The sequence below is a fragment of the Bos indicus x Bos taurus genome, chromosome 19, assembly GCF_003369695.1.
Source record: "Bos indicus x Bos taurus breed Angus x Brahman F1 hybrid chromosome 19, Bos_hybrid_MaternalHap_v2.0, whole genome shotgun sequence".
NCBI classification, from domain to species: Eukaryota; Metazoa; Chordata; class Mammalia; order Artiodactyla; family Bovidae; genus Bos; species Bos indicus x Bos taurus.
Genome location: NC_040094.1, coordinates 37,070,764 through 37,097,321, shown reverse-complemented (window position 1 = coordinate 37,097,321; position 26,558 = coordinate 37,070,764). Strand labels below are relative to the sequence as shown.

General features: G+C 40.2%; 1 protein-coding gene and 1 pseudogene across 1 annotated transcript in view; one reads left to right on the top strand and one right to left on the bottom strand.

Moving 5' to 3' along the window:
- Positions 1-307: 307 nt before the first annotated feature.
- Positions 308-4,684, bottom strand: LOC113878318 (annotated as a pseudogene).
- The window catches only part of LUC7L3 (LUC7 like 3 pre-mRNA splicing factor), a 25,038-nt gene continuing 3,164 nt past the window's right edge, over positions 4,685-26,558 (top strand). Inside the window, 9 exon segments of the mRNA XM_027519634.1 lie at positions 4,685-4,944; positions 15,409-15,475; positions 18,337-18,376; positions 19,306-19,450; positions 19,826-19,900; positions 21,180-21,284; positions 22,517-22,678; positions 23,057-23,340; positions 24,014-24,174. Of these exon segments, the coding sequence (XP_027375435.1) occupies positions 4,846-4,944; positions 15,409-15,475; positions 18,337-18,376; positions 19,306-19,450; positions 19,826-19,900; positions 21,180-21,284; positions 22,517-22,678; positions 23,057-23,340; positions 24,014-24,174 (1,138 nt within the window). The 5' untranslated portion in view covers positions 4,685-4,845.

Here is a 26,558-nt window from a genome sequence, read left to right as displayed (position 1 = left end):
TAAATTTTATTTATCTAGTCATTTATTTTTGACTGTGCTGGGTCTTCGTTGCTGCTTGAGGACTTTCTCTAGTTGTGGTGAGTGGCGGCTACTCTCTAGTGGCACACGGGCTTAATTATCCCACAGTATGTGGAATCTTCTTGGAGCAGGGATCAAACCCGAGTCCCGTGCATTGGCAGGCAGATTCTTAACCATTGGACCACCAGGGAAGTCCACAGACACAGTTTTCACAGACAAATTAAAAAACACATTTTAGACATGAATGTCCTGGTTTATCAGGTTAAGAATTTCACAAACATTACTTATGTTAACAGAAACGGTGGAGCTGGAGTGTACTGTGCCATCTCCAAGCTGCATAACGAGAACCACCAGTGGTACTGTGAAACTTGTCAGCCTTTCCAAGGCCATGGTTCTTTAAACTTGTGGATGTCAGCCCTTGTAACTCCCTGTGCTTTTGGACTGGTTTGGTGATCCACTGGGTGTTAGGATTTCTTCTGGTAGCTTTATGGAATGAGGATAACCTCAAAGAATCTGTCTGTAGAATCTTCACCAACCCAGTAAGAATCCAGGACTCTCAGAGCCCCACAGTGGCATCCAGCTCACTCCTCCACAATAGAATGAAGGCTTCAGGCAAACTTTAGCCATGATAATCAGACTTGCTGTAACTGGCACCCTTAGGCATGTGTGGCCAACACAGCTCACAGGAATCTGATACGTGACATAACCTTGCTTGGTTTGTGTCCCAGTCTGCATGCTTTATGAGGCTGGGTGGGATGGAGGGTCCTGCGGGGTGCAGAGAGCAGGCAGTACTGCCAGCAGCCCACCTTGAGGAGAAAGTGCATTGCATAGGACTGCTTCTTCCTCCATAGCTCCTGGATATATCTGTAAGTGCCTATTTTGGCTTCCCATTGAGATAAACTGATGGCTGCCACCAGACGGAAAGGGAGAAACTTTCATTTAAAAGAAAAAGACTGATAATTGCAATATCATGTGACCAACTCCAAAATGTACAAGGTAAAATGGCAGCACAAAGAAGATGATCAGTTGTTGTCTGTGACAGGCAGAGAATGAGGCTCCAGGTTGGCTTTACAGAAGTGCTGATGCTTGGCGTGTGACCTGAGAAAGATGGGTAGGTGTTTCTGGGGTGAGGAAAGAGCATTCCATGTCTAGAGCCGTGTAATGTGATGTGGGAGGAAGCAGGGGTGATCAGGGTGTGAGGGAACAGTAGCAAAAAGTTGGAGAAGCAGGTAAGATCATGGATGACCTTGGTGTTTCAATTTTAGATGGGGACCCATTGAAGGATTTTGAGCAGGGAAGAGACATAACCAGGTTTACATTTAAAAAGATTGAGGCAGCAAAGCAAATGGAGGATGGCGTCATGGGACCACAGAAGGCTAGGAAGCATTAGTAACTGTGGCTTTGTTTCTATATTTGTTCCCCAGAGCTGTCAAAACAAAGTATCAGAGATTTGGGAGCTTAACAGAAATTTATCCTCTCGCAGTTCTGGAGGCTAAAAGTTCAGGATCAAAGTGTCAGCAAGGTTGATTTCTCCTGAAGCCCCTCTCCTGGGTTTACAGATGGCTGCCTTCTCACTATGCCCTCACACGACCTTTCCTCTCTGTGTGCCTACCCAGTGTTTCCAAATTTCTTCTTATGAGGGTACCAGTCAGATTGTACTGAGGCCTATTTGAACTTTATTACCTCTCGAAAGGCTCTGTTTCCAAATGCAATCCCATCGTGAGGTCCTTTTGTGGACTCTGAGAATTTGAACATATGAATTTGCCTGTGTTTGTGGTAGGGCACACAATTCAGTCCATTACACTTTGCATTAGCAACATACATGGGAAGGGGTCTGCGTGCCACAGACTGATGAGGTTGTTTTTCATCTCATCATCAGAAAATAACCAACTCATATAATCTATAAAAGTTATGTATAAACTGGGCATTGTGATTTGTTCATAAGACTACTTTTGGGAATTCCCTGGTAGTTGAGTGGTTAGGACTCTGAGCTTCCATTTCAGGGGACATGGGTTGTTTCCCTGGTTGAGTAACTAAGATCCCACATGCCGCAGGGTATGGCAGAAAAAACCACAAAACTTTTTTTCTCTGAATCCCTGATGCCCAGTAGTTGATGCTGGTACTGGTTGAACTGGTTGAATGAAAAAGGCAAATGAGTGAATTCGTTATCAGCAGCGGTAATACACACTGAACTGTGGCTGCGGCTGCCCTTAGAGTCTACAAAAAACAAAGCTATATGGGAAGACTTGCCTAGGATGGGACAGGGTGGGAGCGCTTGCCTCTGAGATCCAAAGGACGGTATTTTCCTTTGATTTCATTTGAAATTATTGTTACATTTTTGTCTTCCATGGATCAGGAGCTCTCTGACAACCAGGTCTTACACATCTATCTATATTCTTGGCCACTAATGCAGTTTCTGGCACGATGCACATGCGCCATTGAAGTCTGCGCAATGAATGAGGGAATTAGAAGTTCAGTGGTTAGGTTAACACTTTGGGTGCCAGAGTGGAGCCCAGATTAAAACCCTTCGTCAGGACCTTGAGATCCTGAAAGCTGCGTGATGCAGGCAAAAAAAAAAAAAAAAAAAGTTTTAGTGAGCAGAGGCTGTAACTCTGCACTCAGGTTTTGTAAGTCCTGTTTGTAGTTCAAGACGTATGCTTTTTTCCCCCTTTTTGGTGGTCGTGGCAGTGGTAAACCTACCAAAATGCTTCACTGAGAAAACAGCAGCCATCAACTGAAAACTTCCTCATCCCACTGCTACATCTACAAACTGGTTTTTTTTCCTTCTGTAGGTTTAGTGGAGAAAAGGTCCTTTTTTTCTAGGAAAGGCCAATATGCCCTGGAGCCTACACTATCACCTTCCCTTCTTAAGAATTTGGAACTTTAACTATTCTCTTATCTTCTACCTTCTCCAACACTCAGTTCAGTTCAGTTGCTCAGTCTTGTCGGACTCTCTGGGACCCCATGGACTGCAGCACGCCAGGTTTCTCTGTCCATCACAAATTCCCGGAGCTTGCTCAAATTCATGTCCGTCGAGTCGGTGATGCCATCCAACCATCTCATCTCCTTTGTCGTCCCCTTATCCTCCCACCTTCAATCTTTCCCAACATCAGGGTCTTTTCCAATGACTCAGTTCTTTGCATCAGGTGACCAAAGTATTAGTCTCCAACACGAAACATATTCTTAAAAAAGCCTTCCTTAACTCATACCTCCTTTCACTTCTCACCCTGTCTTGCTGTTTCCCTTTAAAATGAGTTGTCCATCTGCCATTTTACCCCCTCATTGTCTCTTCATTCTTTGATCCATTTCAGTCTGACTTCCAGCTACAGATCCAATGAATTCTTTTTAGTCTTCTCATGCCAGACCTTTGGCAGACTTCTACAATGTTGGTGCTTTCATCTTCTTCCCTGACTATAGTCTTCAGACTTTCCTTTTACATCTTCGGCTTCTCGCTTATGTCTTTGGCTTTCCTTTCACAGCATCCTATGCTGGTTCCTTCTCTACCCCTTTAAAGCAGCATCTCTCAAATGTTTGGCATCTTCAGGCCACTTAATGAGAACCCTGCTGGTTTCAGGGTTACTTAAAATAATGATGAACATTGCTTCGTGTAATGAAATGGCCTTGTTATATACCACACTGTCTGCCTTGGATTATTTTCTGTCCAATTTGCTTGGCTGGAGAGCCATCATCTTTTAGGTCTTAAGTTACTTCCACAGACAGTCCTCTCTGTTACTCTTTGACACAACCCTATTTTCCCTCCATTACGATCATAATTTTTGTTGTTGTTTAGCTAATGATTAAACTTAAAATGTGTTGGGCCTGTGCCACGCGTCATTTTCACAGTAACATGTTATGTATGTAGGGAGGTATTACTATAAATCCTAATTTTACAGACCGAGAAAGGAAGGCAGAGTGGCAGAGCTGGGATTACCAACCTAGACGATCTGTCTTTAGAGTACATACTCTAAATGGTGCTCGAGTACTTAATACTAAAATTTATGTTGATTTATTTATATAGGGACTGTCTCATTCTCTAATCCTCAAGGTCTGTGACAGCAAACACCGTGTCTGAAAGGTTCGGAGCTTAGCTTCAGGAGTTTACCTGGTACATGGTAAATACTGATATTTGTTCAGTAAATGAATCAGTAATTAAAAAGAAGATTCCGGTCTGGGAGGCATGCTCCTGCCTACACTCCTCGTGACCTTGTAGAAACTGCCTTATCTCTTCCTGCCTTGTTAATCTGGGGAATCGGAGTGGGAGGAATAACCCAGGTAGAAGAAGCGACAAGCTCAGAGGCTAGAAGAATGGAGTCGGAATACGGCCAAGAGTGCTCATCTTCCGTTTCCTCCACTAGAAGACGCCACAGAGAGCACCGCGTGAGATAAGTGATACGCTATCCGCTACCCTTTTCTCCATTTCAGAGTGGTGTTGAAGCTTCGAGACGTAGGCTCCTACGTCTGTCAAAGAGAGTGGGCAACGCAAGCCCACGAAGGAGAGCAGCGGACTCGGCCACTGTGAGTAGCCTTGGCGCGGCATAGGGTGGTGCCGACGTGCAGAGGCGGAGTCCAGGCCTCGGCAGGCTCCGCCCCCGGGCCGGCGGAAGCGGCCCGCTCTCAACTCCCAGGTCTGGGCGTGTCCCCGCCGGCGCACGCGCGCGAACGGCATGCTGGGAAGGCGCTCGCGCGGCGGCCATTTTGTCTTGTCGGCTCCTGGTTAGAGGAGGCATTTAGGCCTGCTAGGGTTCCTGAGAGGTTCGCGACTGTGGTGCCGGCGTTTTCTTTGGCAGGTGCCAGGGCTGGTGGGAGCAGCCGCCCGAGGAAAGCACCATGATTTCGGCTGCGCAATTGTTGGATGAGTTAATGGGCAGGGACCGAAACCTCGCCCCGGATGAGAAGCGCAGCAACGTGCGGTGGGACCACGAGAGCGTAAGTCCCGCGGGCCTTGGGCCTGTGCCTGGGCGCCATGGGGGAGGGGAACGGCGCGGGCTGGGGCTCGCCGGGGCCTCGGCAAGGTTTGGGGCCCGGCCGCCCCGGGGTCAAGTGTCTGACCCCGTGGCTGGAGGGAATCGGGAGAATAGCCCAGGAGGGAGGAGGCTGCCTGGATCCTTGGTTAAGGGATGATTTATTGTTAAGTATCAAGGAAGTAAAAAAAAGACTTGGCAAAATTGAAAAGCAGCTTAATGAGGCAGAGAAAAGCGGGAAAGGAAGGAGTATTTTTGTACATCTAGAGGTTTCGGAGTTTTCACCTGGCTGTGAAATAGGGAAAAGGGCAGATTTGGCCGTTATTTGGCTGAGCGTCATATCGTGGCAGTGTATTCAGAAATGTTTCAGTTTCGACGCTTACATGGGGCAATAAAATTTTAAAAGAGGTCTTGATAGGGTTCACCGTGATTTACAAATATTGTTTGATAGCAGTACGGTCTAGTAAGCCATTCTTGTAGATAATTGTCAAGGCTTTTTTCTTCATAGGAAACTCTTTGATCCTCTTAACCCTCTAAGGGTAAATGAGTATAAACCCAATTTCACAGATGAGACTTGAGAGGCTCACCCAAGATCTTGTCAAGTTAAATGGCGAAACTAAACCTAATCTTTGTAGTCTTGTTCACTTTCCAGTTCTGTGAACATGGTGTGTAACGTTTATTTTAGGTCTTACCTGAAGAATGGATGTATAATTAACTTCACATGTGATTGTAGTCAAACAAGATAAAGACAGTTGCTAGTCAAAACATGAAGGAATTGTTAAATATGTCCTTTTTGGGGGGGGGGGGAGTTGCTTACTCATTTTAAACTTACGCTTTGGTTACAGTAAAATTTCTCTTTTGCTAGTGTTTGACTAGACCTGTGGGGTGCCACCCGATTAGTAGTGTGAAGTGTTACAGTAGAATTTTTGTACCGGTTAAATGGTTAGATAATATCACTGACTCAATGGGCATGAAGTTGAGAAAACTCAGGGAGCTAGTGAAGGACAAGAGAAGTCGAGTGCTGCAGTCCATGGGGTCGCGAAGAGTCGGAGTTGACTTTGCGACTGAACAACAACAAATTCACACATTAGAGGTGAAGCTTTTTAAATCTTTTTTCCCCTGACTTTTGGGTTTTTCCTCTTTCCTCAAAATAAAAATAGGAGTAACTTTGTTGGGTCCCTTCTCTTTGTAGTCATTTCTTTGTCACCATAAAGCAACTTTTTCTTTTGCCACTCAATGAACTTTGCAAAAAGAAAAAGGTGAACTTTATGTTTCACTCTGTGTGCAAATAGGACATTTATCTATTTTGAATTACAGAGAGAAAATTGCTTTTGATTGCGTGCTCATCAGCTGTAACAGCCTGTTTGCCTAATTGGTTTTGAACAAGGATTGTGGAAAAACGTTTTTCCCTGGTGGTGGTTTATTGCCACATTGCGTTGGATGCGATGGGTTTATAACGTTAGCAACGATGAAGTTCTCAGAAAAGCAACTTAAGTTTTATGTCATCTCAGTTATAATAAATCTGCTTTCCTTTCAGGTGCACCCTCCCTTCAGTTTTAGTGTTTCTCACTGATACAGACTTTTGTCAAAATATTTTATGCCTTTAATGATAGATTGCACGTAATTTTGGATTCAGGGATTTGAAAAGTCAGTGCTGGTGTTTCAGATTTCTGTCTGCAAGAAAACGTGGGTACAGACCAGGAATGTACCATCTGGCTCTTTCTAAATAAGTTAGAATTACTGTAGGGTTTTATAAAGCTGGGGAAACTTGTGGCATCACTCCTGGGTCACTTGGTGTTTGCTGTTGGGTATTTGGTAAAATCCTGGAGGAATGGCCAACCACAGTATATACTGTAAGGGGTTTTTTTTTTGGTAGTGGTGGTGGTGAGGGTTTATCTGCACTGGGTGGCTTGTGGGATCTTAGTCCCTGTGAAAAGTGAAGTCGTGTCCTACTCTTTGCGACCCCATGGACTGTAGCCTGCCAGGCTCCTCCGTCCATGGGGTTTTCCAGGCAAAAATAGTAGAGTGGGTTGCCATTTTCTTTTCCAGGGGATCTTCCCTAGCCAGGGACCAAACCCGGGTCTCCTGCTTTGTAGGCACATGCTTTTACCATCTGAGCCACCAGGGAAGTCCTTAGTCCCTGTCGAGGGACCAAACCCAGGCCTTGTCAGTGAAGGCGAAGTCCTAACCACTGGACTGCCAGGGAATTCCGCCCAATATTTTTGCATTCCAGTTCTATCTGGAAACTTTTCTTTGCCACACTTGCACTAGATGGGGAAAGCCATTTCAGCTGGGCGAGGTCCTTTTGTTTAACAATGAAATGGAAACTTTATTGTTAAAAGTAATTCCTAGATATCTGTGTTAGCTTGATCTGTGGAATTTGTTTTAAATGCAGAGATGTACTTCGCCAGTGCCTACCCCCCATTCTGAGTCTAGGTCTACCGAAAGGCCCCTGAAATCTGCATTTTTTAAATGGCATCTTTATACATGCTAAAGCTTGTAAACGACTGCTTCCTGACATACTTCCTCGGTACTCTGGTTTTAAATGTTGAACTAGAAACACTTGGAGGAAACTCGTTTTTTAAGTGAAGGCTGTCTCTGTGATGCAAATTATTGGCCTTTCACTTATTTGTAAAGATATATGTAAGGAACCACTCAGGGAAAGTGCTTTACTATACAGGTGTTTCCAGCTTTTGTAGATTGTTACCTTTTGATCTGAGAGAAATTGGTTTTCAACTAAAGCCATCAGCTTTAATACTGTTCCAAGGATTCATTGACACACCTCCCTCCCTCATTGATTAATATTTTACATTTCCTTGAGATTAGTATTTTTTTATTAAGCAATTTGTTTCCTCTGCTTTATTAATCCTAAACAACCAGAGAAACGAGGAAAGCATGTGATTTTAACTGCCTAGGGTGAGCACCTTTCAGTTAGTGTCCACATGGGAAGATTTCCGTGTTAGAGGAGGCATTGGTAGCCTTTGGATAATCTGGAGTTGAGATTGTAGGGAATTGTAATTACCATCTGGTCTGGAGCTTGTATTATTAAGTTTATGGCAAGAACTTTGTAGTTCAAATTGAGGATTTTATTTTGTCGTGAAAGTCGCTTAGTCGTGTCTCTTTGTGACCCCATGGGCTGTACATTTCATGGAATTCTCCAGGCCAGAATACTGTAAATGTGTCTTTCCCTTCTCCAGGGGATCTTCCCAACCAGGGGTCGAACCCAGGTCTCCTGCATTGTAGGCGGATTCTTTACCAACTGAGCCACCAGGGAAGCCCAAAAGTGAAAAAGTTTAAACTATTAACTCTGATTCTAATATATAAAATGAGATCTTGTCCATCACTTACCAAACTCATGTATGCCCTCTGTTCAGTGAACACTTAATAGAAGGGAATTGAAATAAATGTTCTTTTCTGAAATCTTGCCAATGTTAACAGATAGCATCACATCGAAAGTTGTTTGGAAAAAAAGAAACAGTTAAGGTTACTGTCCACATTTTTTACTTGTGCTTTTTTTTAACATCTAAAAAAGATATTCAGAATCTGAAAAGGAAACCAGAAGCAAAAAATTAGTAATTATAGTGCATGACTTCTACAGGTGTTTTGTTAGTTTTAAACCATAGTCATCAAAATGTTTTTTTTCTGCCATAAGTGTAGACATTTCCTACCTCACTATATAGTACATGGTAAGTGTTGGGCTTCTTGGAATTTCCAGCAGTCTCTGTGTAATGTATATAGTTACTGTTTGCTTTTTCTCTCCAAAACTTATAAACAGAAGTAAGTAGTGGAATGAACTCTGTGTATCCATGTGTGTAAGACACATTATCAGTATATGACTAGTATTATTTTCTCTGTATCTCCTACTTCTTTCATTATTTTGGAGCAGTTTTATCATTCAGCCTTAAAGACATGTCTAAAATGTGAGGACGATAACCACAGTATTATCACACTGAAAATATTAAAGTATTTCCTCAATCTTTGATTGATTGCTTCTGGAAAACCATGTGTGTCTCATTAGAACTTTAGACCTTTTATTTTTTGGATGCCGCATGTAGCTTGCAGGATCTTGGTTCCCAGATGAGGGACTGAACCCAGGCCCTCAGGCAGTGAAAGCTCGAAGTCCTAACAACTGGACAACCAGGGAATTCTGTGTCTCATTAGACTTGATTTCTTAACAAGGGGAGAAAGTAGCTTAAGTTAGTATACAGTGCTTCATTGTTTATGAAATATGTTTAATTTTCCATTTCTTGTAAGTTAGGAAGTTCCTTTGATTATTTTACAAAAATGTATCACTTAAAAAAATTTTTTTATATTTGGTTGCAGTGAGTCTTCGTTGCTGTGCATGGGCTTTGTCCAGTTGTGGCGAGTGGGGACTACTCTTGTTGCAGAGCACAGGCTCTAGGCACGGGTTTCAGTAGTTGCAGCAGGCAAGCTCAGTGGTTGTGGCACACGGGTTTAGTTGCTCCGTAGCATGTGGAGTCTTCCGTAGCCAAGGATCGAACCCATGTCCCCTGCATTGGCAGGCGGATTCTTATCCTCTGTGCCACCAGAGGAGTTCTGAATGTTTTTTTATAAACCTTGTTAAAAGTTGGGACTAAATGACTTTGGGAAGTAATGGAAGGCTTCTTAGCAGGAGAGAGATGTTTACTATCCCTGCTGCTGTGGAAAATTGATTAAAATTTTATGAAAACTTTGTGTAGGCAATGAAAAGAGTGAACTTTGATTAATTACTATATTAGAAATTGATTTTACTGTTTTATGTTCCCTCCAATTTAGGCTCATTAAAGTGATTCTTTTTACAGAAGTAAACTTGGTTTATGTAAGTGTGCATGCGTGTATGCATGCCAAGTTGCTTCAATTGTGTCTGATTCTTTGCGACCCTATGGACCATAGCCCACCAGGCTCCTCCATGGGATTCTCCAGGCAAGAATACTGGAGTGGGTTGCTATGCCCTTCTCCAGGGGATCTTCCCAACCCAAGGATCAAACCTGCGGTCTCTTATGTCTCCTACATTGACAGGTGGTGTCTTTACCACTAGCTCCTCCTGGGAAGTCCATATGAGTATAATTTATAATTAACAACTTTCACTTATACTGTGGAGTCTTTCCTTGTAGGTACAATGTAAATGTACCTTAGTTTATTTCATGTAGATTACTTCGAGTTCTTTTACAATTGCCAACCAAGCTGCAGTGAACACTCTAGTACATAGAACTGAATCACTTGTAGGATAGGTTCCTAGAAAGATAATGACTAAGTTAAGTGCATATTTTACATTTTGATGGATGTTGCCAGGTTGTCCGACAGCTCTAGTAATGTTTGGAGTGTTCCTTTTCTCAGCAGTGTATCTAATGCCAGATTTTGTTTTTATTTTTCACTTTGTTTAATGCGATGGAAACTCACAATTAAATTTTTCTAGTCAGATTCCTGAGGTTGTTTGTATCTGCATTCTCTTATGTGGTAGTGAAAATTTTGATATTGAACTCTTCTGGTCTTGGCTGTTACCTTAATTTATCAGTTCAGTTCAGTCGCTCAGTCGTGTCCGACTCTTTGCGACCCCATGAATCGAAGTAGGCCTCCCTGTCCATCACCAACTCCTGGAGTTCACTGAGACTCATGTCCATCAAGTCAGTGATGCCATCCAGCCATCTCATCCTCTGTCATCCCCTTCTCCTCCTGCTCCCAATCCCTCCCAGCATCAGAGTCTTTTCCAATGAGTCAACTCTTCGCATGAGGTAGCCAAAGTACTGGAGTTTCAACTTTAGCATCATTCCTTCCAAAGAAATCCCAGGGCTGATCTCCTTCAGACTGGACTGGTTGGATCTCCTTGCAGTCCAAGGGACTCTCAAGAGTCTTCTCCAACACCACAGTTCAAAAGCATCAATTCTTCGGCACTCAGCCTTCTTCACAGTCCAACTCTCACATCCATACATGACCACAGGAAAAACCATAGCCTTGACTAGACGAAGCTTTGTTGGTAAAGTAATGTCTCTGCTTTTGAATATGCTATCTAGGTTGGTCATAACTTTCCTTCCAAGGAGTAAGCATCTTTTAATTTCATGGCTGCAGTCACCATCTGCAGTGATCTTCGAGGCCCAAAAAATAAAGTCTGACACTGTTTCCACTGTTTCCCCATTTATTTCCCATGAAGTGGTGGGACCGGATGCCATGATCTTCATTTTCTGAATGTTGAGCTTTAAGCCAACTTTTTCACTCTCCACTTTCACTTTCATCAAGAGGCTTTTTAGTTCCTCTTCACTTTGTGCCATAGGGTGGTGTCATCTGCATATCTGAGGTTATTGATATTTCTCCCGGCAGTCTTGATTCCAGCTTGTGCTTCTTCTAGCCCAGCGTTTCTCATGATGTATTCTGCATATAAATTAAATAAGCAGGGTGACAACATACAGCCTTGACGTACTCCTTTTCCTATTTGGAACCAGTCTGTTGTTCCATGTCCAGTTCTAACTGTTGCTTCCTGACCTGCATACAAATTTCTCAAGAGGCAGATCAGGTGGTCTGGTATTCCCATCTTTTGAAGAATTTTCCAGTTTATTGTGATCCACACAGTCAAAGGCTTTGACATAGTCAAAAAGCAGAAATCGACGTTTTTCTGGAACTCTCTTGCTTTTTCCATGATCCAGCGGATGTTGGCAATTTGATCTCTGGTTCCTCTGCCTTTTCTAAACCCAGCTTGAACATCAGGAAGTTCACGGTTCACATATTGCTGAAGCCTGGCTTGGAGAGTTTTCAGCATTACTTTACTAGCGTGTGAGAGGAGTGCAATTGTGCAGTAGTTTGAGCATTCTTTGGCATTGCCTTTCTTTGGGATTGGAATGAAAACTGACCTTTTCCAGTCCTGTGGCCACTGCTGAGTTTTCCAAATTTGCTGGCATATTGAGTGCAGCACTTTCACAGCATCATCTTTCAGGATTTGAAAGAGCTCCGCTGGAATTCCATCACCTCCACTAGCTTTGTTCGTAGTGATGCTTTCTAAGGCCCACCTGACTTCACATTCCAGGATGTCTGGCTCTAGGTGAGTGATCACACCATCGATATTATCTGGGTCGTGAAGATCTTTTTTGTACAGTTCTTCAGGAGACTCACAATTATGTTGTGATTGTAGTCCTGGCATGCTGCAGTTCATGGGCTCCCAAAGAGTAGGACACTAAGTAGCTAAACAACAGCAACTACAAATTCTGCCCTTGCCACCCCCCTGCCCCCTCTTCTGAGCCCGTTTGATTATCAGATTGTTAGGTCCATGATGGACATTTAGTAAAGACTTGCTGAATAAGACTGTTAATATTTTTAGTTAAACATTCTCAATCTCTGGGAAAGGTTAAAACAAGCAGTTTAAGTAGCTAGGGTTTATTGGGTAGAGTAACAGTTGTTTTCATGTACCATTTCTTTACAGCAATATCTTAAGCAGAGTTGGAGAGTAAGAGCACACAGAACAAAGAATTAGGAAAATAGGTTTTAATCTGTATTTTGTAAGTAGCCTGATGCCTTCTTGAAACTCTAATACTTTGGCCACCTGATGCGAAGGGCTGACTCATTTGAAAAGACCCTGATGCTAGGAAAGATTGAAGGTGGGAGGAGAAGGGGACGAGAGAGGATGAAATGGTTGGATGTCCACTGACTCAGTGGACGTGAGTTTGAGTAAACTCCGGGAGTTGGTGATGGACAGGGAGGCCTGGCGTGCTGCAGTCCATGGGGTCGCAAAGAGTTGGACACGACTGAGTGACTGAACTGAACTGCCTTCAGGGCAGATCATGTGGTTGATCTCATCTCAGATGGAGTGATGGAGAAGGCAATGGCACCCCACTCCAGTACTCTTGCCTGGAAAATCCCATGGACGGAGGAGGACGGCTGCAGTCCATGGGGTCGCACAGAGTCGGACACGACTGAAGTGACTTAGCAGCAGCAGCAGATGGAGTGATAGGACTAAATTACAGGTAGAGCTGCTGGCATAGCTTGTTTGATTGTCTCGAGTGCCTATTTAAGAAAGTAATGGGTATTTTTAAAAACAGACTGATTTGCCCGTTTCTCTCAATAAACATACTAAAATTTACAGTCCCACTATGAAATAGTTGTTATCTCCTTTTTTTGTATTGAGAATACCAAGGCAGAGTTACAGATTTAGTTTTTCATAGTTGAAAAGTGGCAGCCAAAAATAAAAAATCACTGTTTTGATTCTCCAAACATACCGATTTCCACTTGCCTATTTTCATACTCTGCTGAATTTGTCTTTTCATGCCTAGAATGTGTTGTCATTAATTTCTGAACTTAACCAGTTCAGAAACTTAACCAGGTTAAGCTTTACACCTGACATTCCTGACTAAATTCCTATTTGTTTCTAGTGATGCATGTACTGACACACTTAAAATGATGCAAAATTGAACAAATCAGACTTTTTAATAATTAGAAAAGTATATAGCATTTAAAAACATTAGCCTTTTGCACATAAAGAGCCCTTTTTAAGTTGAGGTATAGTTGATATTAATATAAATTTGGGGTATACAACAGAGTGATTTACAATTTTTAAAGAGTGTAGTCTATTTATAGGTACTATAAGGGGCTTCCCAGGTAGCTCAGTGGATGAGGAATCTGCCTGCAGTACAGGAATTCGATCCCTGGGTTGGGAAGATCTGGAGGAGGCCATGGCAACCTACTGCAGTATTCTTGCCTGGAGAGTCCCATGGACAGAGGAGCCTGGCGGGTTCCATAGGGTCATAAAAAGTTGGACACAACTTGAAGCGATTGAGCACACACAGAGTTACTATCAAATATCAGCTGTATTCCCTGAGCGGTACTTCTTTGTAGCTTATTTAACTTATATTCTTATATATCATAGTCTGTGCCTCTTAATACCCTGCCCCTATTTTGCCCCTCTTCCCTCTCCCCACTGGTTCTCTACACTGCAGTTTGTTTTGTTGTTGTTTTCACTAATTTCCTTTATTTTTTTTTTAGAGACCTCAAATACATACAGTGTTTTGCCTCTGTTTGGCTTATTTCACTAAGTATCATTTCCTCCGAGTCTCTCTGTGTTGTTGCGAATGGCAGATTTCCATTTTTCATGGCTGATTATTGTTCCATCATGTATATTTACCTCATTTTCTTAATCCATCCGTGTGTTGATGGACATTAAGGATGCTTCCATTCTTGACTATTATAAATAATGCTGCTGTGAACATTGGTATGAATTACTGTCTTCATTTTCTTTGGATGTGTACTCTGGAGTGGAATTGCTGGATTAAATACAGTGGCTTTATTTTTAGTGTTTTGAGGAACTTCCATGCGGTTTTTTTCAGGATGGTTGCACCAGTTCACATTTCTGCCAGCAGTGTGCCAGGGGTTCCCTTTTCTCCACATCCTCACCAGCATGTTACTTGTGGTCATACTGAGCCTTTTTAATAATTTAAAGTATTAGAATTTTCAAAAGAAAATGGTACAAAGATACTATGACATATCGCTACATGTAACAGGATTAATATTGATATAAAGCTAAATCTGTTGTTTAGACGTGATTGTTGAATCTGGTTGTTCTTTATGACTTTAGTTCCTCTGGACACAGCTTATGGGACCTCACTGCTTCAAATAAGTGTAAAACATTTGACCTTTGAAGCAAAAAACAGTATTTCAAATGCAACATCCAGTTCTAAATGTCTCAAAAAAACTCATTCAATCCTAAATTTAGTAGACCTTTTCTACCTTTTCTTGTACATTGATAATTTACCCAATAGCAATGAAGGGTTATATGGAGATATTTTGGAATTTTGCTTAACAGATTTTGGTTTGCAGTGTTACAAAATTAAATTTAGTATAGAGCAGTCTCAGAATATATCTGAAGGAGTTACAGAAGTACCCATGGGAGAGAATTGAAAATTGGTCTTATGTTAATAATTCTTCCTCATACCTTAGAAGTCACTCAGTGCTGGCATGTGTGAAAATATCCAGCACGCTTTAGGGCCTGTTACAAGATCTCTTTAAGTGAAAATACAGAACCGGATCATTTTAAATGAGTATTATTTGGAATTTAGGCAGTGATTTCCAAATCCTCATGTGTAAATTGGTTCTGGTCTTTAACAAAGTTGAAACAATAAGAACACTGCAGTGTTTTGTGTTTTTTTTTTTTTTTTTTAATTTTTTAAAAAAATTACCTTTATTCTGGATGTCTTTATCCAAAACTTGTTCTTTCTGGGGATTAAGGCAGTGATTTCTATTACTGTCAGTCTTGCATTTCTTATACTGAAATCCAGGAGTCTGAAAGTCATTAATTTGTCTAAATGACTTAACAAATGAAGTTGTTCTTAAACTTACTTGGTTGAAAGATGTAGATCATGAAATGAGAAAATGGTTATTTGGCATCCTTTTCTGGCATAGTTTTAAAACTGACCAGTTTCAAAAAGTTAAGTCACCTTTGTTTTTTCACTAGGTTTGTAAATACTACCTCTGTGGTTTTTGTCCTGCGGAATTGTTCACAAACACTCGTTCTGATCTTGGTAAGTAAATTTTCTATAATTTTTGTTGCATTTATGATTAAAGAGAAAGTGATACTTTATAATTTTGGAAAGAAATTTTCTGTTAAAGGTGTTGATAATTTCTTTCCTGGCTTTTTAAAAAAATGTATTAACAAATGCCAGTCTAATTAAACCTGGTGGCTTATTTGAATCTACATATGTATTTCCATTCCCTCCTGAAACCCCTCCACTAAAATGAATATTAAAAACAAAAAAGGTGTAAACGGAAGACGAGATAACATTAGAGATGTCAACAAATTTTTGGAAGATGACAAGTGGATGGAAGAATAGCAGAGAAACCTGTATCCTAAAAGCCTGCAGAAGGGGATATTAAACAGAAGCAAGAGTTTGATCAGCAGAACCCTGGACAGGCTCAGGATTTGGAGGCATCAGGTACCATAGAAGGCAGAGTTGAATTATGGGGCTGAAAACCAGAGATGAGTCTAGTTCAGGGTTTCTCAACCTTGACATTTGACAGTTTGACCTGGAAAATTCTGTGCGTGGGGAAGTGGGAGGGTCTCTTGTGGGTTGTAGGATGCTTAGCAGCATCCTTGGCCTCTATGGAAGTAGATGTCAGTAAAAATCTCCCAATTTTGACAACCAAAAATGTCTCCAGGCACTTCTAGATATCCCTGGGGGCAAAACTGCCCCATCTTGAGAAGCACTAGTCTGGGTGGTCTGACCCGTGCGTCAGGTAATTCTGTCTCCCATGCCAACAGCACTGGAGACCAGGGGGTTATGTTCTGAAGAAATTGGGCTAAATGAACCACAAAATCCAAAAATCGACCATTTTCTCTCCAGGATGGTACATAACTAGTATCATTCTAGAAATATAAAATGGAAATTAAATTCGTTAAGCACAGTGCTTGCCCTGAAGCAAAAAGAGCACATTATGGCTGGATATATCTAGGTATTGGGATTTACAGATACAGGACAGGGCAGTAATGAATAAAAATGAGAATGTAAGAGAGATTAAATGAGTCTGTTTTCTTAATAGTGAGGTTTTCCCATTCCCTTCCTCTGCCCTGTTCCTAGAAGGATACAGCCAGATGTTTTTTCCCCAGGCAGAAGAGAAGAGGATTCTTTAGAGAAAGTGAACAGTTCCAGAGAAGTGATCTACAGGTACTGACCCTTGGGGAATCTCCTAAAAGAAAGTCTTGCTGCCTGATTTTCCTATGGTAAAGCCTATTAGTTGACAAACCCTGCCTGTGCATACCAACTTCAAGTCAGATTTTGGAAGTATTTTGCCAGCCAAGATTGTTATTTGAAGAAAACCTTCAAACATAAAAGATTAACCAAAACCAACAGAAAAAAAAGAATTTAGTGGAATATGGTGATAATGGGAGAAAACAGAAGAAAAAATTTTTAAAGCTGTAACTAAATTTAGTATCCTCGGAGAAATAAGAGAAAATATCAGAAGGAATAGGATGCTATATAAAAAGAAAAGTTTTGAAAAAATAAAGAGTTGTTGAAATTAGAACTAGAGAACTATGAACATCAGTGGGAAGTTTTGAGGATAAAATAAATTTGTGGTATGTTGAGAAAAAATTAAAATTTGAAAAAATTCTATCAGTCCAGTGCTGTGATAGCTAATTAAGAGAGTTCTAGATAGAGAAAACAGAAGGGAGAAAATCTTAAGATTGCATTACTGAAGGATTTTACTCTCTAGATGGAGTGAATCCTTCTAGAACTCAGCACAGCAAATGATAAAAAGATCCATATCAAAGCACATTATTGTGAAATTCCAAAACACCAGGGGTGGGGTGGGGCATACAAGATTATCAATCAGAATGTCCTCAATTTGTCAGTAGCAACACTGGAAGCTTGAAGACACTGGAGAAACATCCTCGGGATTCTGAATGGTAAAATGTTTTTTACCTAGGTTAGCTGTATAGCCAAACAGCAAAATACGAGTGTGAAGAAAGACATTTTCAGGCATGCATGGTCTCAACAATATCTACCAGGAACCTTTTCTGTGGACACTCATGGGTGTAAACCAAGAAGGAAACAAATAAGAGAGCCAGTAAACTGTGTCGAGTACAGACCAGAAAAGGACTTGAAAAGGGTGACAGCTCCATTAGTGAGCTTGGGGGAAAAGTAGCTCTTGACTGAAGCAGGATGGAAAGCTCATGGAAGAAAATAAAGCTGATTTGATTATCTGATATATTTTGAAACTTGAGGGAGATTATTACTGAGCTAGTTTTGATAGCTGAGTTAGAGTCTGGAGTGAATTTGGAAATAGAACGTACAAGAGACTGAACTGAAGAAAAAAATTCCAGTAAGTGTATCAAAAGTGTCATCATAATGCCCTTTTTGCTTAACTCGGGAGTTAATAGGACATGGCATCAAAATATAAACACTGAATGTTCATTTAAACTAAATTTTTCATGCCTAAGTTAAACCAAAAAACAAAATAAGCATAGAATTTAGAAATATGGAGGCAAATTCCAGAAGAGAAAGCTAAAAGGGTTAAAGTTGCCTTTTGGAGATGGTAAGAGGTAGGACTAGGGTGCTGGTCTTAACAGTATTCACGAAGACTAATGGTTCAGACCAAAGGTCTGCCATCATCGTAGCTTACTTGGCAGTCAGGAATAATTTTTTCATCCCTCTCTCTTCTTTTACCATATAGTACATCTTGAAGGCTAAGGAGAACAATTTTCATTTATGTACTTGGGCATGTTGCTTCATGATTTAGTAGGCTCAATTTACATGTCTGCAGACTACTCAGTGATTAAATGGATCTTCTTTCCTTTTTTTAAAAAAATAACTTCCTTTTGTTTTGACAAGAGAAAAGTTAATTTCAGTAATTTATATTGAATACATTCATATTTCTTGTGTTTTAGGACCATGTGAAAAAATTCATGATGAAAATCTACGAAAACAGTAAGTTACCCTTTTTGGGATGATTGGAATTTATGTAAAATGAATGTCATGTAGAGGTCCTACTCATTAGTTGGGGGTCATAGAAAGTGATACAGCTATATGTAGCATCACCATACGAGTTCATACTGTATGCCAAGCATAAGCCTAAGCTTTTTTTCTATATCCCGTCTGTTTTTTTATTTTTCACTTAGTCGCTTCAGTCATGTCTGACTTTGAGACCCCCTGTACTGTAGCCCACCAGGCTTTTCTGTCCATGGGATTCTCTGGACAAGATTACTGGAGCGGGTTGCCATGCCCTCCTCCAGTTTTTATTTTTTAGTTTATTATTATTTTTTGGCTGCTCCTCCCAGCTTGTATGATCTTAACTCCTTGACCAGGGATTAAACCCAGGCCATGACAGTGAAAACACTGAGTCCTAACCACTGGACCTCCAGAGAATTCACTCGCTTTTTTTTTTTTTTCCTTTCACATTTGTTTTTTTAACAGACCTAATTCTATAAATGAAACTTGTCCTGGAGCCAGGGTCACAGATCGAGGATAATGTTCACCTAGATCTGCCCATTGGTAACATCTGTGCTCTTTATACACTGTTAAATGCTACCTCTTTACCAGGATGAGGGACCTCTGGAAATTCACTTCTTATGGATGTGCCTGGTTTACTCTTCAGTACTTTTTTTCTTCTTCTTCTTCTTTTTTTTTTTTTTTAACTTTTTTGCGTATGCCACATGGCTTGTGGCATCTTAGTTCCCAGACTAGGGTTTGAACCCAGGCCTACAGCAGTGAAAGCAGGGAGACCTAACAATTGGCCTGCAAATTCCCTGCGCTTCAGTCTGAATGCAGTAGTAGTTCATGAGATTAGTGAAGATAGAATATGAGAGTTGTAAATGGATAAAGAATTGGAAAGAAAATACTTATTTTCGTTTCATTAGGTATGAGAAGAGTTCTCGTTTTATGAAAGTTGGCTATGAGAGAGATTTTTTGCGATACTTACAGAGTTTACTGGCAGAAGTAGAACGTAGAATTAGACGAGGCCATGCTCGTTTGGCATTATCTCAAAACCAGCAGTCGTCTGGGGTGAGTATGAATTAATTTATGATCTTTGTAAAGTGTCCTTTCCTCTGGCAAGCCAGCGATCTCCCTAGTATTGAAACTTGGGCTCAAGTTCAGTCATTGCTTTATATGTTTTAAAATGACATAAAACTTAAAAAGGTGGTTTTTTTCAGTCTTTATTAGTAAATTAATATTTTGCTAATCAGAAATTTTTTATCTTAAATATCAGTAACTGACAAAATATGTAACTGATTAACAAAAATTGAGATAATTGAGTTACTGTCCTTTTGATTTAGCATTTCAGTTATTAAATACGAATACTAGGTATGGTATATAGAAGTTAAATGTTTATTTTTGTATTTTAGTTGTTGATAATACACATTCTATTGTCTTCATCAGGCAGCTGGTCCAACAGGCAAAAATGAAGAAAAAATTCAGGTTCTAACAGATAAAATTGATGTACTCCTGCAGCAGGTAAGAATTGGAACTCCTCCTAGAATTGCTAAAATTAAAAAGACTGACAGTATCAAATATTAGTGAAGATCTGGGCAAACAAACTATTTTACTCTGTTGGGATTATTTAAAATGATGCAGGCACTTTGGAAAAGAGTTTCTTTCTTCAAAGGTTAAGAGATGCACTATGAGCCATTCCACTGCTAGATATTAATCTAAGAGGTGAAAGCATATGTTTACACAGAGTTGTATACCAGTGTTTATTCATAATAGGTGCAAAAAAAAAACCCAACCCCAAACAAACCTGGAAACAAATGTCTGTCAGTAGGTTAATGGGTAAACAAATTGTGATGTACTTATACAGTAATGTTTGCAACCCCTTGACGGTAGCCTACCAGGCTCCTCTGTCCATGGGATTTTCCAGGCAGTAGTACTGGAGTGGATTGCCATTTCCTTCTCCAGTGGATCTTCTGACCCAGGGATCGAACCCAGGTCTCCCGCATTGTAGACAGATGCTTTACCGTCTAAGCCACCAGGGAAGTCCTACAGTGATAGTACACAGTGATAAAAAGGAATTAACTATTTGGAATAATATTGATGAATATAGAGATACTAGATTGAGTGAAAGAGGCTAAGCCCCACAAAAGGAATAGAGTACATGGTTCCATTTAAATACAGTTCTAGAAAATGCAGACTAATTTATAGTGACAGAAAACAGATTGGTGGTTGCTTTGGGAGGAGGCACAACACAGAGACAGTAGGAAACTTGGGTGGAGTTGCTTATTATCTAGACTGTGGTGTTGCTGCTGCTGCTAAGTCGCTTTAGTCGTGTCTGACTCAGTGACCCCATGGACTGCAGCCCACCAGGCTTCTCCGTCCATGGGATTCTCCAGGCAAGAACACTGGAGTGGGTTGCCATTTCCTTCTCCAATGCATGAAAGTGAAGTCGCTCAGTGGTGTCTGACTCTTAGCGACCCCATGGACTGCAGCCTACCAGGCTCCTCCATCCATGGGATTTTCTGGGCAACAGTACTAGAGTGGGGTGCCATTGCCTTCTCCCGACTGTGGTGTTAACCTTATGAAATTGTCTACCCTGGAAATTTTCTGTGTATTTCCTGTCAAGTATATGTAGTTAATGCTGTGGGAAAAAATCGATTAAGGGTAAATTAAACCCAAAGAGGCTTCAGTAAACAAAACATACCCAAACAACTTCAAGCTCATGAAGCTTGAGGGTAAAAAGAAAAATCCTAGGATAGTGTGGTTAGAAAGATATCCTGACTGCTTTTTGAATTCCTCTTAGATTGAAGAATTAGGATCTGAAGGAAAAGTAGAAGAAGCCCAGGGAATGATGAAATTAGTTGAACAGTTAAAAGAAGAGAGAGAGTTGCTTAGGTCCACAACTTCGGTGAGTAGCAACTTCATTTTGATATAACCATGCTGTTAGCTGTGTATTGCTAGGATCTGTTCCTATTTACAAATAATTTTCTAATGTCATCAAACTTTTATTTTAAAGGGCCACATAGTATTTATGATTTCAGGTCATAAGAAATGTAATAAAAGCTCTGTTTTTACATTTATATTACAAAATAGCTTTAGGCAATGTGTAAACAAATGTCTGTAATTTTGTTTCAATGAAACTGCAAAAACAGACCTCTAGCTGCTGGTTTGCTAACCAGTGCCTTAAGTATTTTGGTTGGGCTTAGGTTTTGGTGGGGTTTTTTTGTTGTTGTTGTTACTAATCAAATAACTTAGTTCATATTTACCTTACTACAAAATTGGTATACTCTTAATAATACCTCTACTTATTTAACTTTGAATTAGATGATATAGTATACATGTTTTAGATATTGATGGTAAAATATAACTGAGCGTTGATTTCTAAATATTAAAAGGGTATGTTCAGATTATATGCAGTGAGTTCAATTCCTTAATGATTTTGAAAAACTTTTTTTATTATTTTTGGTTTTTCTGGGTCTTCATTGCTGTACTTGGGCTTTCTCTAGTTACAGAAAGTGGAGGCCACTCTCTAAGCCCATTGACTTCAGTAGCTGAGGCACAAGGGCTCTTTAGGTGCAACCCGAGGGCCCGCCCTAGAGCCTGCAGGCTTCAGTAGTGGAAGCACACAGTCTCCGTAGTTGTAGCTTTCAGGCTGTGGAGTGCAGGCTTGATAGTTGTGGCATATGGGCTTAGTTGCTCCGAGGCACATGGAATCTTCCCAGACCAGGGATCAGACCTGTGTCCCCTGCATTGGCAGGCAGATTCCTATTTACTGCGCTACCAGGGAAGTCCCAAAAAACATTTTTAATATGGAGTCCACATCTTTAACCTGTTGAACCAAGCAGGAAATGAATTCAGACTAAAATAGGTAGCTTTCTGAAAGGTAGATTAGCTTTTTCGAGGTGATATGTAGTTCAAGGGTTATAATAGAGGGATGAGGTCGTAATAGTTCTTGAAAAGTTGATTGCTATTGTCATGCTTCCCATGTCTAAAAGTTGCTGCTAAGTATTATGTCTTTGGGGAAATGGAAAGTAGCAGTTCACACAATTAAAAATATTTTCTAAATGTTAAAAGTATTTTTGAGGGGAATTTGTTTTTCTCTTGATCAGATATTTTATAATAACTGATTTATCATTTCAGACAATTGAAAGTTTTGCTGCCCAAGAAAAACAAATGGAAGTTTGTGAAGTGTGTGGAGCCTTTTTGATAGTGGGAGATGCCCAGTCCCGGGTAGATGATCATTTGATGGGAAAACAGCACATGGGCTATGCCAAAATTAAAGCTACTGTAGAAGAATTAAAAGTAAGTTTCTTATGAGCATATATTTTAGCTATATCTAGTACTGTATATTAGTGTGGTTAAGAATTGATTGTGTAGATTTAAAACTATATTTTTGCTGGGTTATTTGAGGTAGTGATAATTCCTGTAATATTTTGCTATTCATCAGATGAGCAAAGTGCTTTATTTTCTTCATAGTGTCAGGAATTTGGGAGAAGGAATATTCCTGAGGGTTTAGTCAAATATCTTGTGTACATACATGGTGTTAAGATTTCTCCATCTCATTTTTAGGGTATCAAATTTCATAAGTTGGTCTACAGTTGATTCATGTTAGGTAGCCGTTGTTTGACAGCATCATTAAGGTTATTTAGTTCTAAAAAAAATCAAATTTGATTTCTTTAGGAAAAATTAAGAAAAAGAACTGAAGAACCTGATCGTGATGAGCGTTTAAAAAAGGAGAAGCAAGAACGAGAAGAAAGAGAAAAAGAAAGGGAGAGGGAAAGAGAAGAGAGAGAGAGGAAAAGACGAAGAGAAGAGGAAGAAAGAGAAAAAGAAAGAGCTCGAGACAGAGAAAGAAGAAAGAGGAGTCGATCACGAAGTAGGCATTCAAGCCGAACTTCTGACCGAAGATGCAGCAGGTCTCGGGATCACAAAAGATCACGAAGTAGAGAGAGAAGGAGGAGCAGGTATATTGAACACGAGACAGTGCCAGGCATATAGTGATAGTTGCTCAGTTGTGTCCCACTCTTTGAGACGTTGTGGACTGTAGCCTGCCAGGCTCCTCTGTTCATGGAATTCTCCAGGAAAGAATACTGGAGTCAGTTGCCATTTCCTCCTCCAGGGGATCTTCCCGACCCAGGGATTGAACTGGGTCTTGTGCATTGCAGGTGGATTCTTTACCTAGTGTCTGAGTGTGCATTAAATAATAGTAATTACTGGTGAGTTCCTTGGTATTTGGGACCCTCTTAAGTCTCATTAAGCACTCGGGCAGATGAAAGTTGAATCATTGAACGAGTTCATCTTGTAGGCAACTTCACTGCTCTTTCTTAGGCCGCTGAAGGAGATTTGATGCAATCTTATTAGGGAGTTAGTGTAATGGATGAGTGCTTCTCTTATTGATTCTAAGACATTTAAATCATAAATTATTTTGGGTAGGATTACCTATTTGAAAAATTGAGGTTAAGGACTTTCAATTTTCAGTTCTTAAGGTTTTTTATATAAATGTGTTTTAATAGTAGATTGTATTCATTTGCCTTTGAGAGTGATTTTTGCTTTAAATAACGGTATGTAATTCTTCAAGATTTTTTCTCACTGTAATATCAGCTGAAGTTGCTCTCCTTTTGTTTCAAATTATTTAAGAAGTAGAGATCGACGAAGAAGCAGAAGCCACGATAGATCAGAAAGAAAGCATAGATCTCGTAGTCGGGATCGAAGAAGATCAAAAAGCCGAGATCGAAAGTCATATAAGCACCGGAGCAAAAGTCGAGACAGAGAACAAGATAGAAAATCGAAGGAGAAAGGTTAGTTTTTGTGAGAATTTGATTCTTAAAGGGACCGTTTTCACTTTGTCTCTTCACTAACTCACTTTTCTTTAGACACAAGCAGAGTTCCACTTCAAGCTGTATTTATTTTTACTTTTGATGAACCCCATTCAATAGGAGACAAGTCTTATTTTCTCTTCTGCTGATTTATGAGAATGACAGTTGACCTTGTGTTTTCTTAGAACATGTTCAAGTCGCATGCTTCAATTTATAACTTGAAAGCTTATCGTTTAGATTCTTCCAAGTATTGCATTACCTGTTAGGATTATTAGGCTGTAGAATTCTGGGTTATTGGCAACATTTTTTAGTTATTTGGCAACACTTGCTGCAGTGTTCCATAATACTCTGAAGAGTAAATGTACAGTATTGCATTGGTCTTCAAGTACAGCATTTATTTAATTCTATAGTACTTTTAAGTTTTCATAAGTTGAATGCCTTATGTGTGCGTGTTGTGCCCCCTCCCCCTCGGTGCGTGCCTTTTTTTATCGAAACATGCGTTTTCCCTTCTATTTTTTCCTTTGATTTTCTGTGACATTCCAGTAGCTGGTTGACTGCTTAATCAACTTTTCATTTTGTCTTTGGCATGTTTTCACAAGGATATTCTCACCTTTCAATTTAGCCTTCATTGAATGATGAACGATAATTCTTTTAATAATTAGGGTCCCATTTCTGCATATTCTTCAGATTCTTTGTACACTTTTTTTTTGGACCGGGCTTTTCTGCTTTGCATGGTTTTCAGGAATGAGAGAAAGGGCTTATTTCTAATTTTATTGGCTCTGCTTATTCCATCCTGTTCTGCCTATCTGTGTCCATGTTTGATCACCAACATATGTGTGCTCACGTATGGATTTATTACATTAGACATGCATGTGATACTCATTATTTTCTTTTATGAAATTAGTCTGGTTTTTGTGGGGTTTAACAGTTGAGTTAGGAAACTGGCAAACAGTAGATTATCTTTTTTTTTTCCTTCAGTCTTCAGCTTTTATTTTTCCTCAAATAAGTGCACCTTCTCTTTTTAAAAGATTTAGATATATTGGCTTTTTCTAGAACATGGAGCAAATGTTAAAAAGTAGGAAACAGGGTGATTTTTAAAACTTTCATGAGCTTTAGTATCTGCCATTTAAGTTCAGAAGTTATTTTTGTGATTCAAAAGGCAATTGATACCAAGAATTAACTGACTTTAATTAGTTTTTAAGTAAGCTTCACTCAACCTTTTGGCAAGACTTTCTGTGTAATGTATTTGGGGGGGTCAACTCAACAACCAGATATATCTCTTGTCAGAGATGAAGATAATCACTTTGAGAACTAAACCTCTTCGCTGAATCTTCATTCATGTCACTTAAAATAGTTGGATTGGTTCTCAGGGACAGAAACTAGGTAGGTTTTATAACTATTTGGGATCAAAATTGAGCTATAAATTGCACTGGCCTGACTTAAAAAGAGTTTGTGTAATTTTTCGAGAGAGCAGAGAGAATGAATTGCTAAGCTATGATCCTTATTATAATGATGACATCATAGAATATAATCAGACTTGTTTAAGTAAAATAAACTGGACTGTGTTTGGATTGTGGACGAATGGATTTTCCTGGTCAGATGTGGAAGAAGGAGTGAAGACTGGATTCAGGGAAACTCTGCCTCTGGTCTGTCTTGAAAGATTGGGTTTGCCATTACAGATTTATTTTAAATGTTGGGATCTCTTTTAAAAATGACATAATTTATTGACTTTTTCAAATAACCGTGTGGCCGGTTAGCCATTCTTGTATATAAAGGCCTGAACTTTGAGGTCAGATATGAGTAGTAGTGAACATTTGATGACAGTGAGTAAGAGGGAGCTCACGTGCTGTAATGAAAGCACTTTATCTCACTCCACAAACAAAAAGTGGTTTCTTGCACAAACCTATCTTTGTTACCACCGACCAGTTTAGGGCGCTCTCTTTTGTCAAGAGAGGTTCCTTTTTTAATCCATAGCCCTAAAGTCCACCACACTCTGTGGATGTCCTTAGGACTATTAAGATCTACCATATTTATATAGGGCAGAAGATAAGATTATTGGACTGACTACTAGTCCTCTACGGGGCAACAAGACGACTCTTCCTCCTTGAAGCTACCTGTGCACCGGAGAAGCCCATAGGGCACAAAGGGAGGACTTTCCCACAAGGTCAGTTAGAGCACACTGTACTGCACAGTTCTCGTAAGTGAACAGACGAGACATGAAGCGAGTCCTGCAGTCAGCTACTTGGACATTGCTTGGTGAATTTTGCGAGTGTTACGGACGGAATATATTTCTTCACTTAAGATCTTCAGTTCTTAATGTTCTTTGAGTGAGTGCCCCCCACAGCCCCATAACCATACTTTTTCGT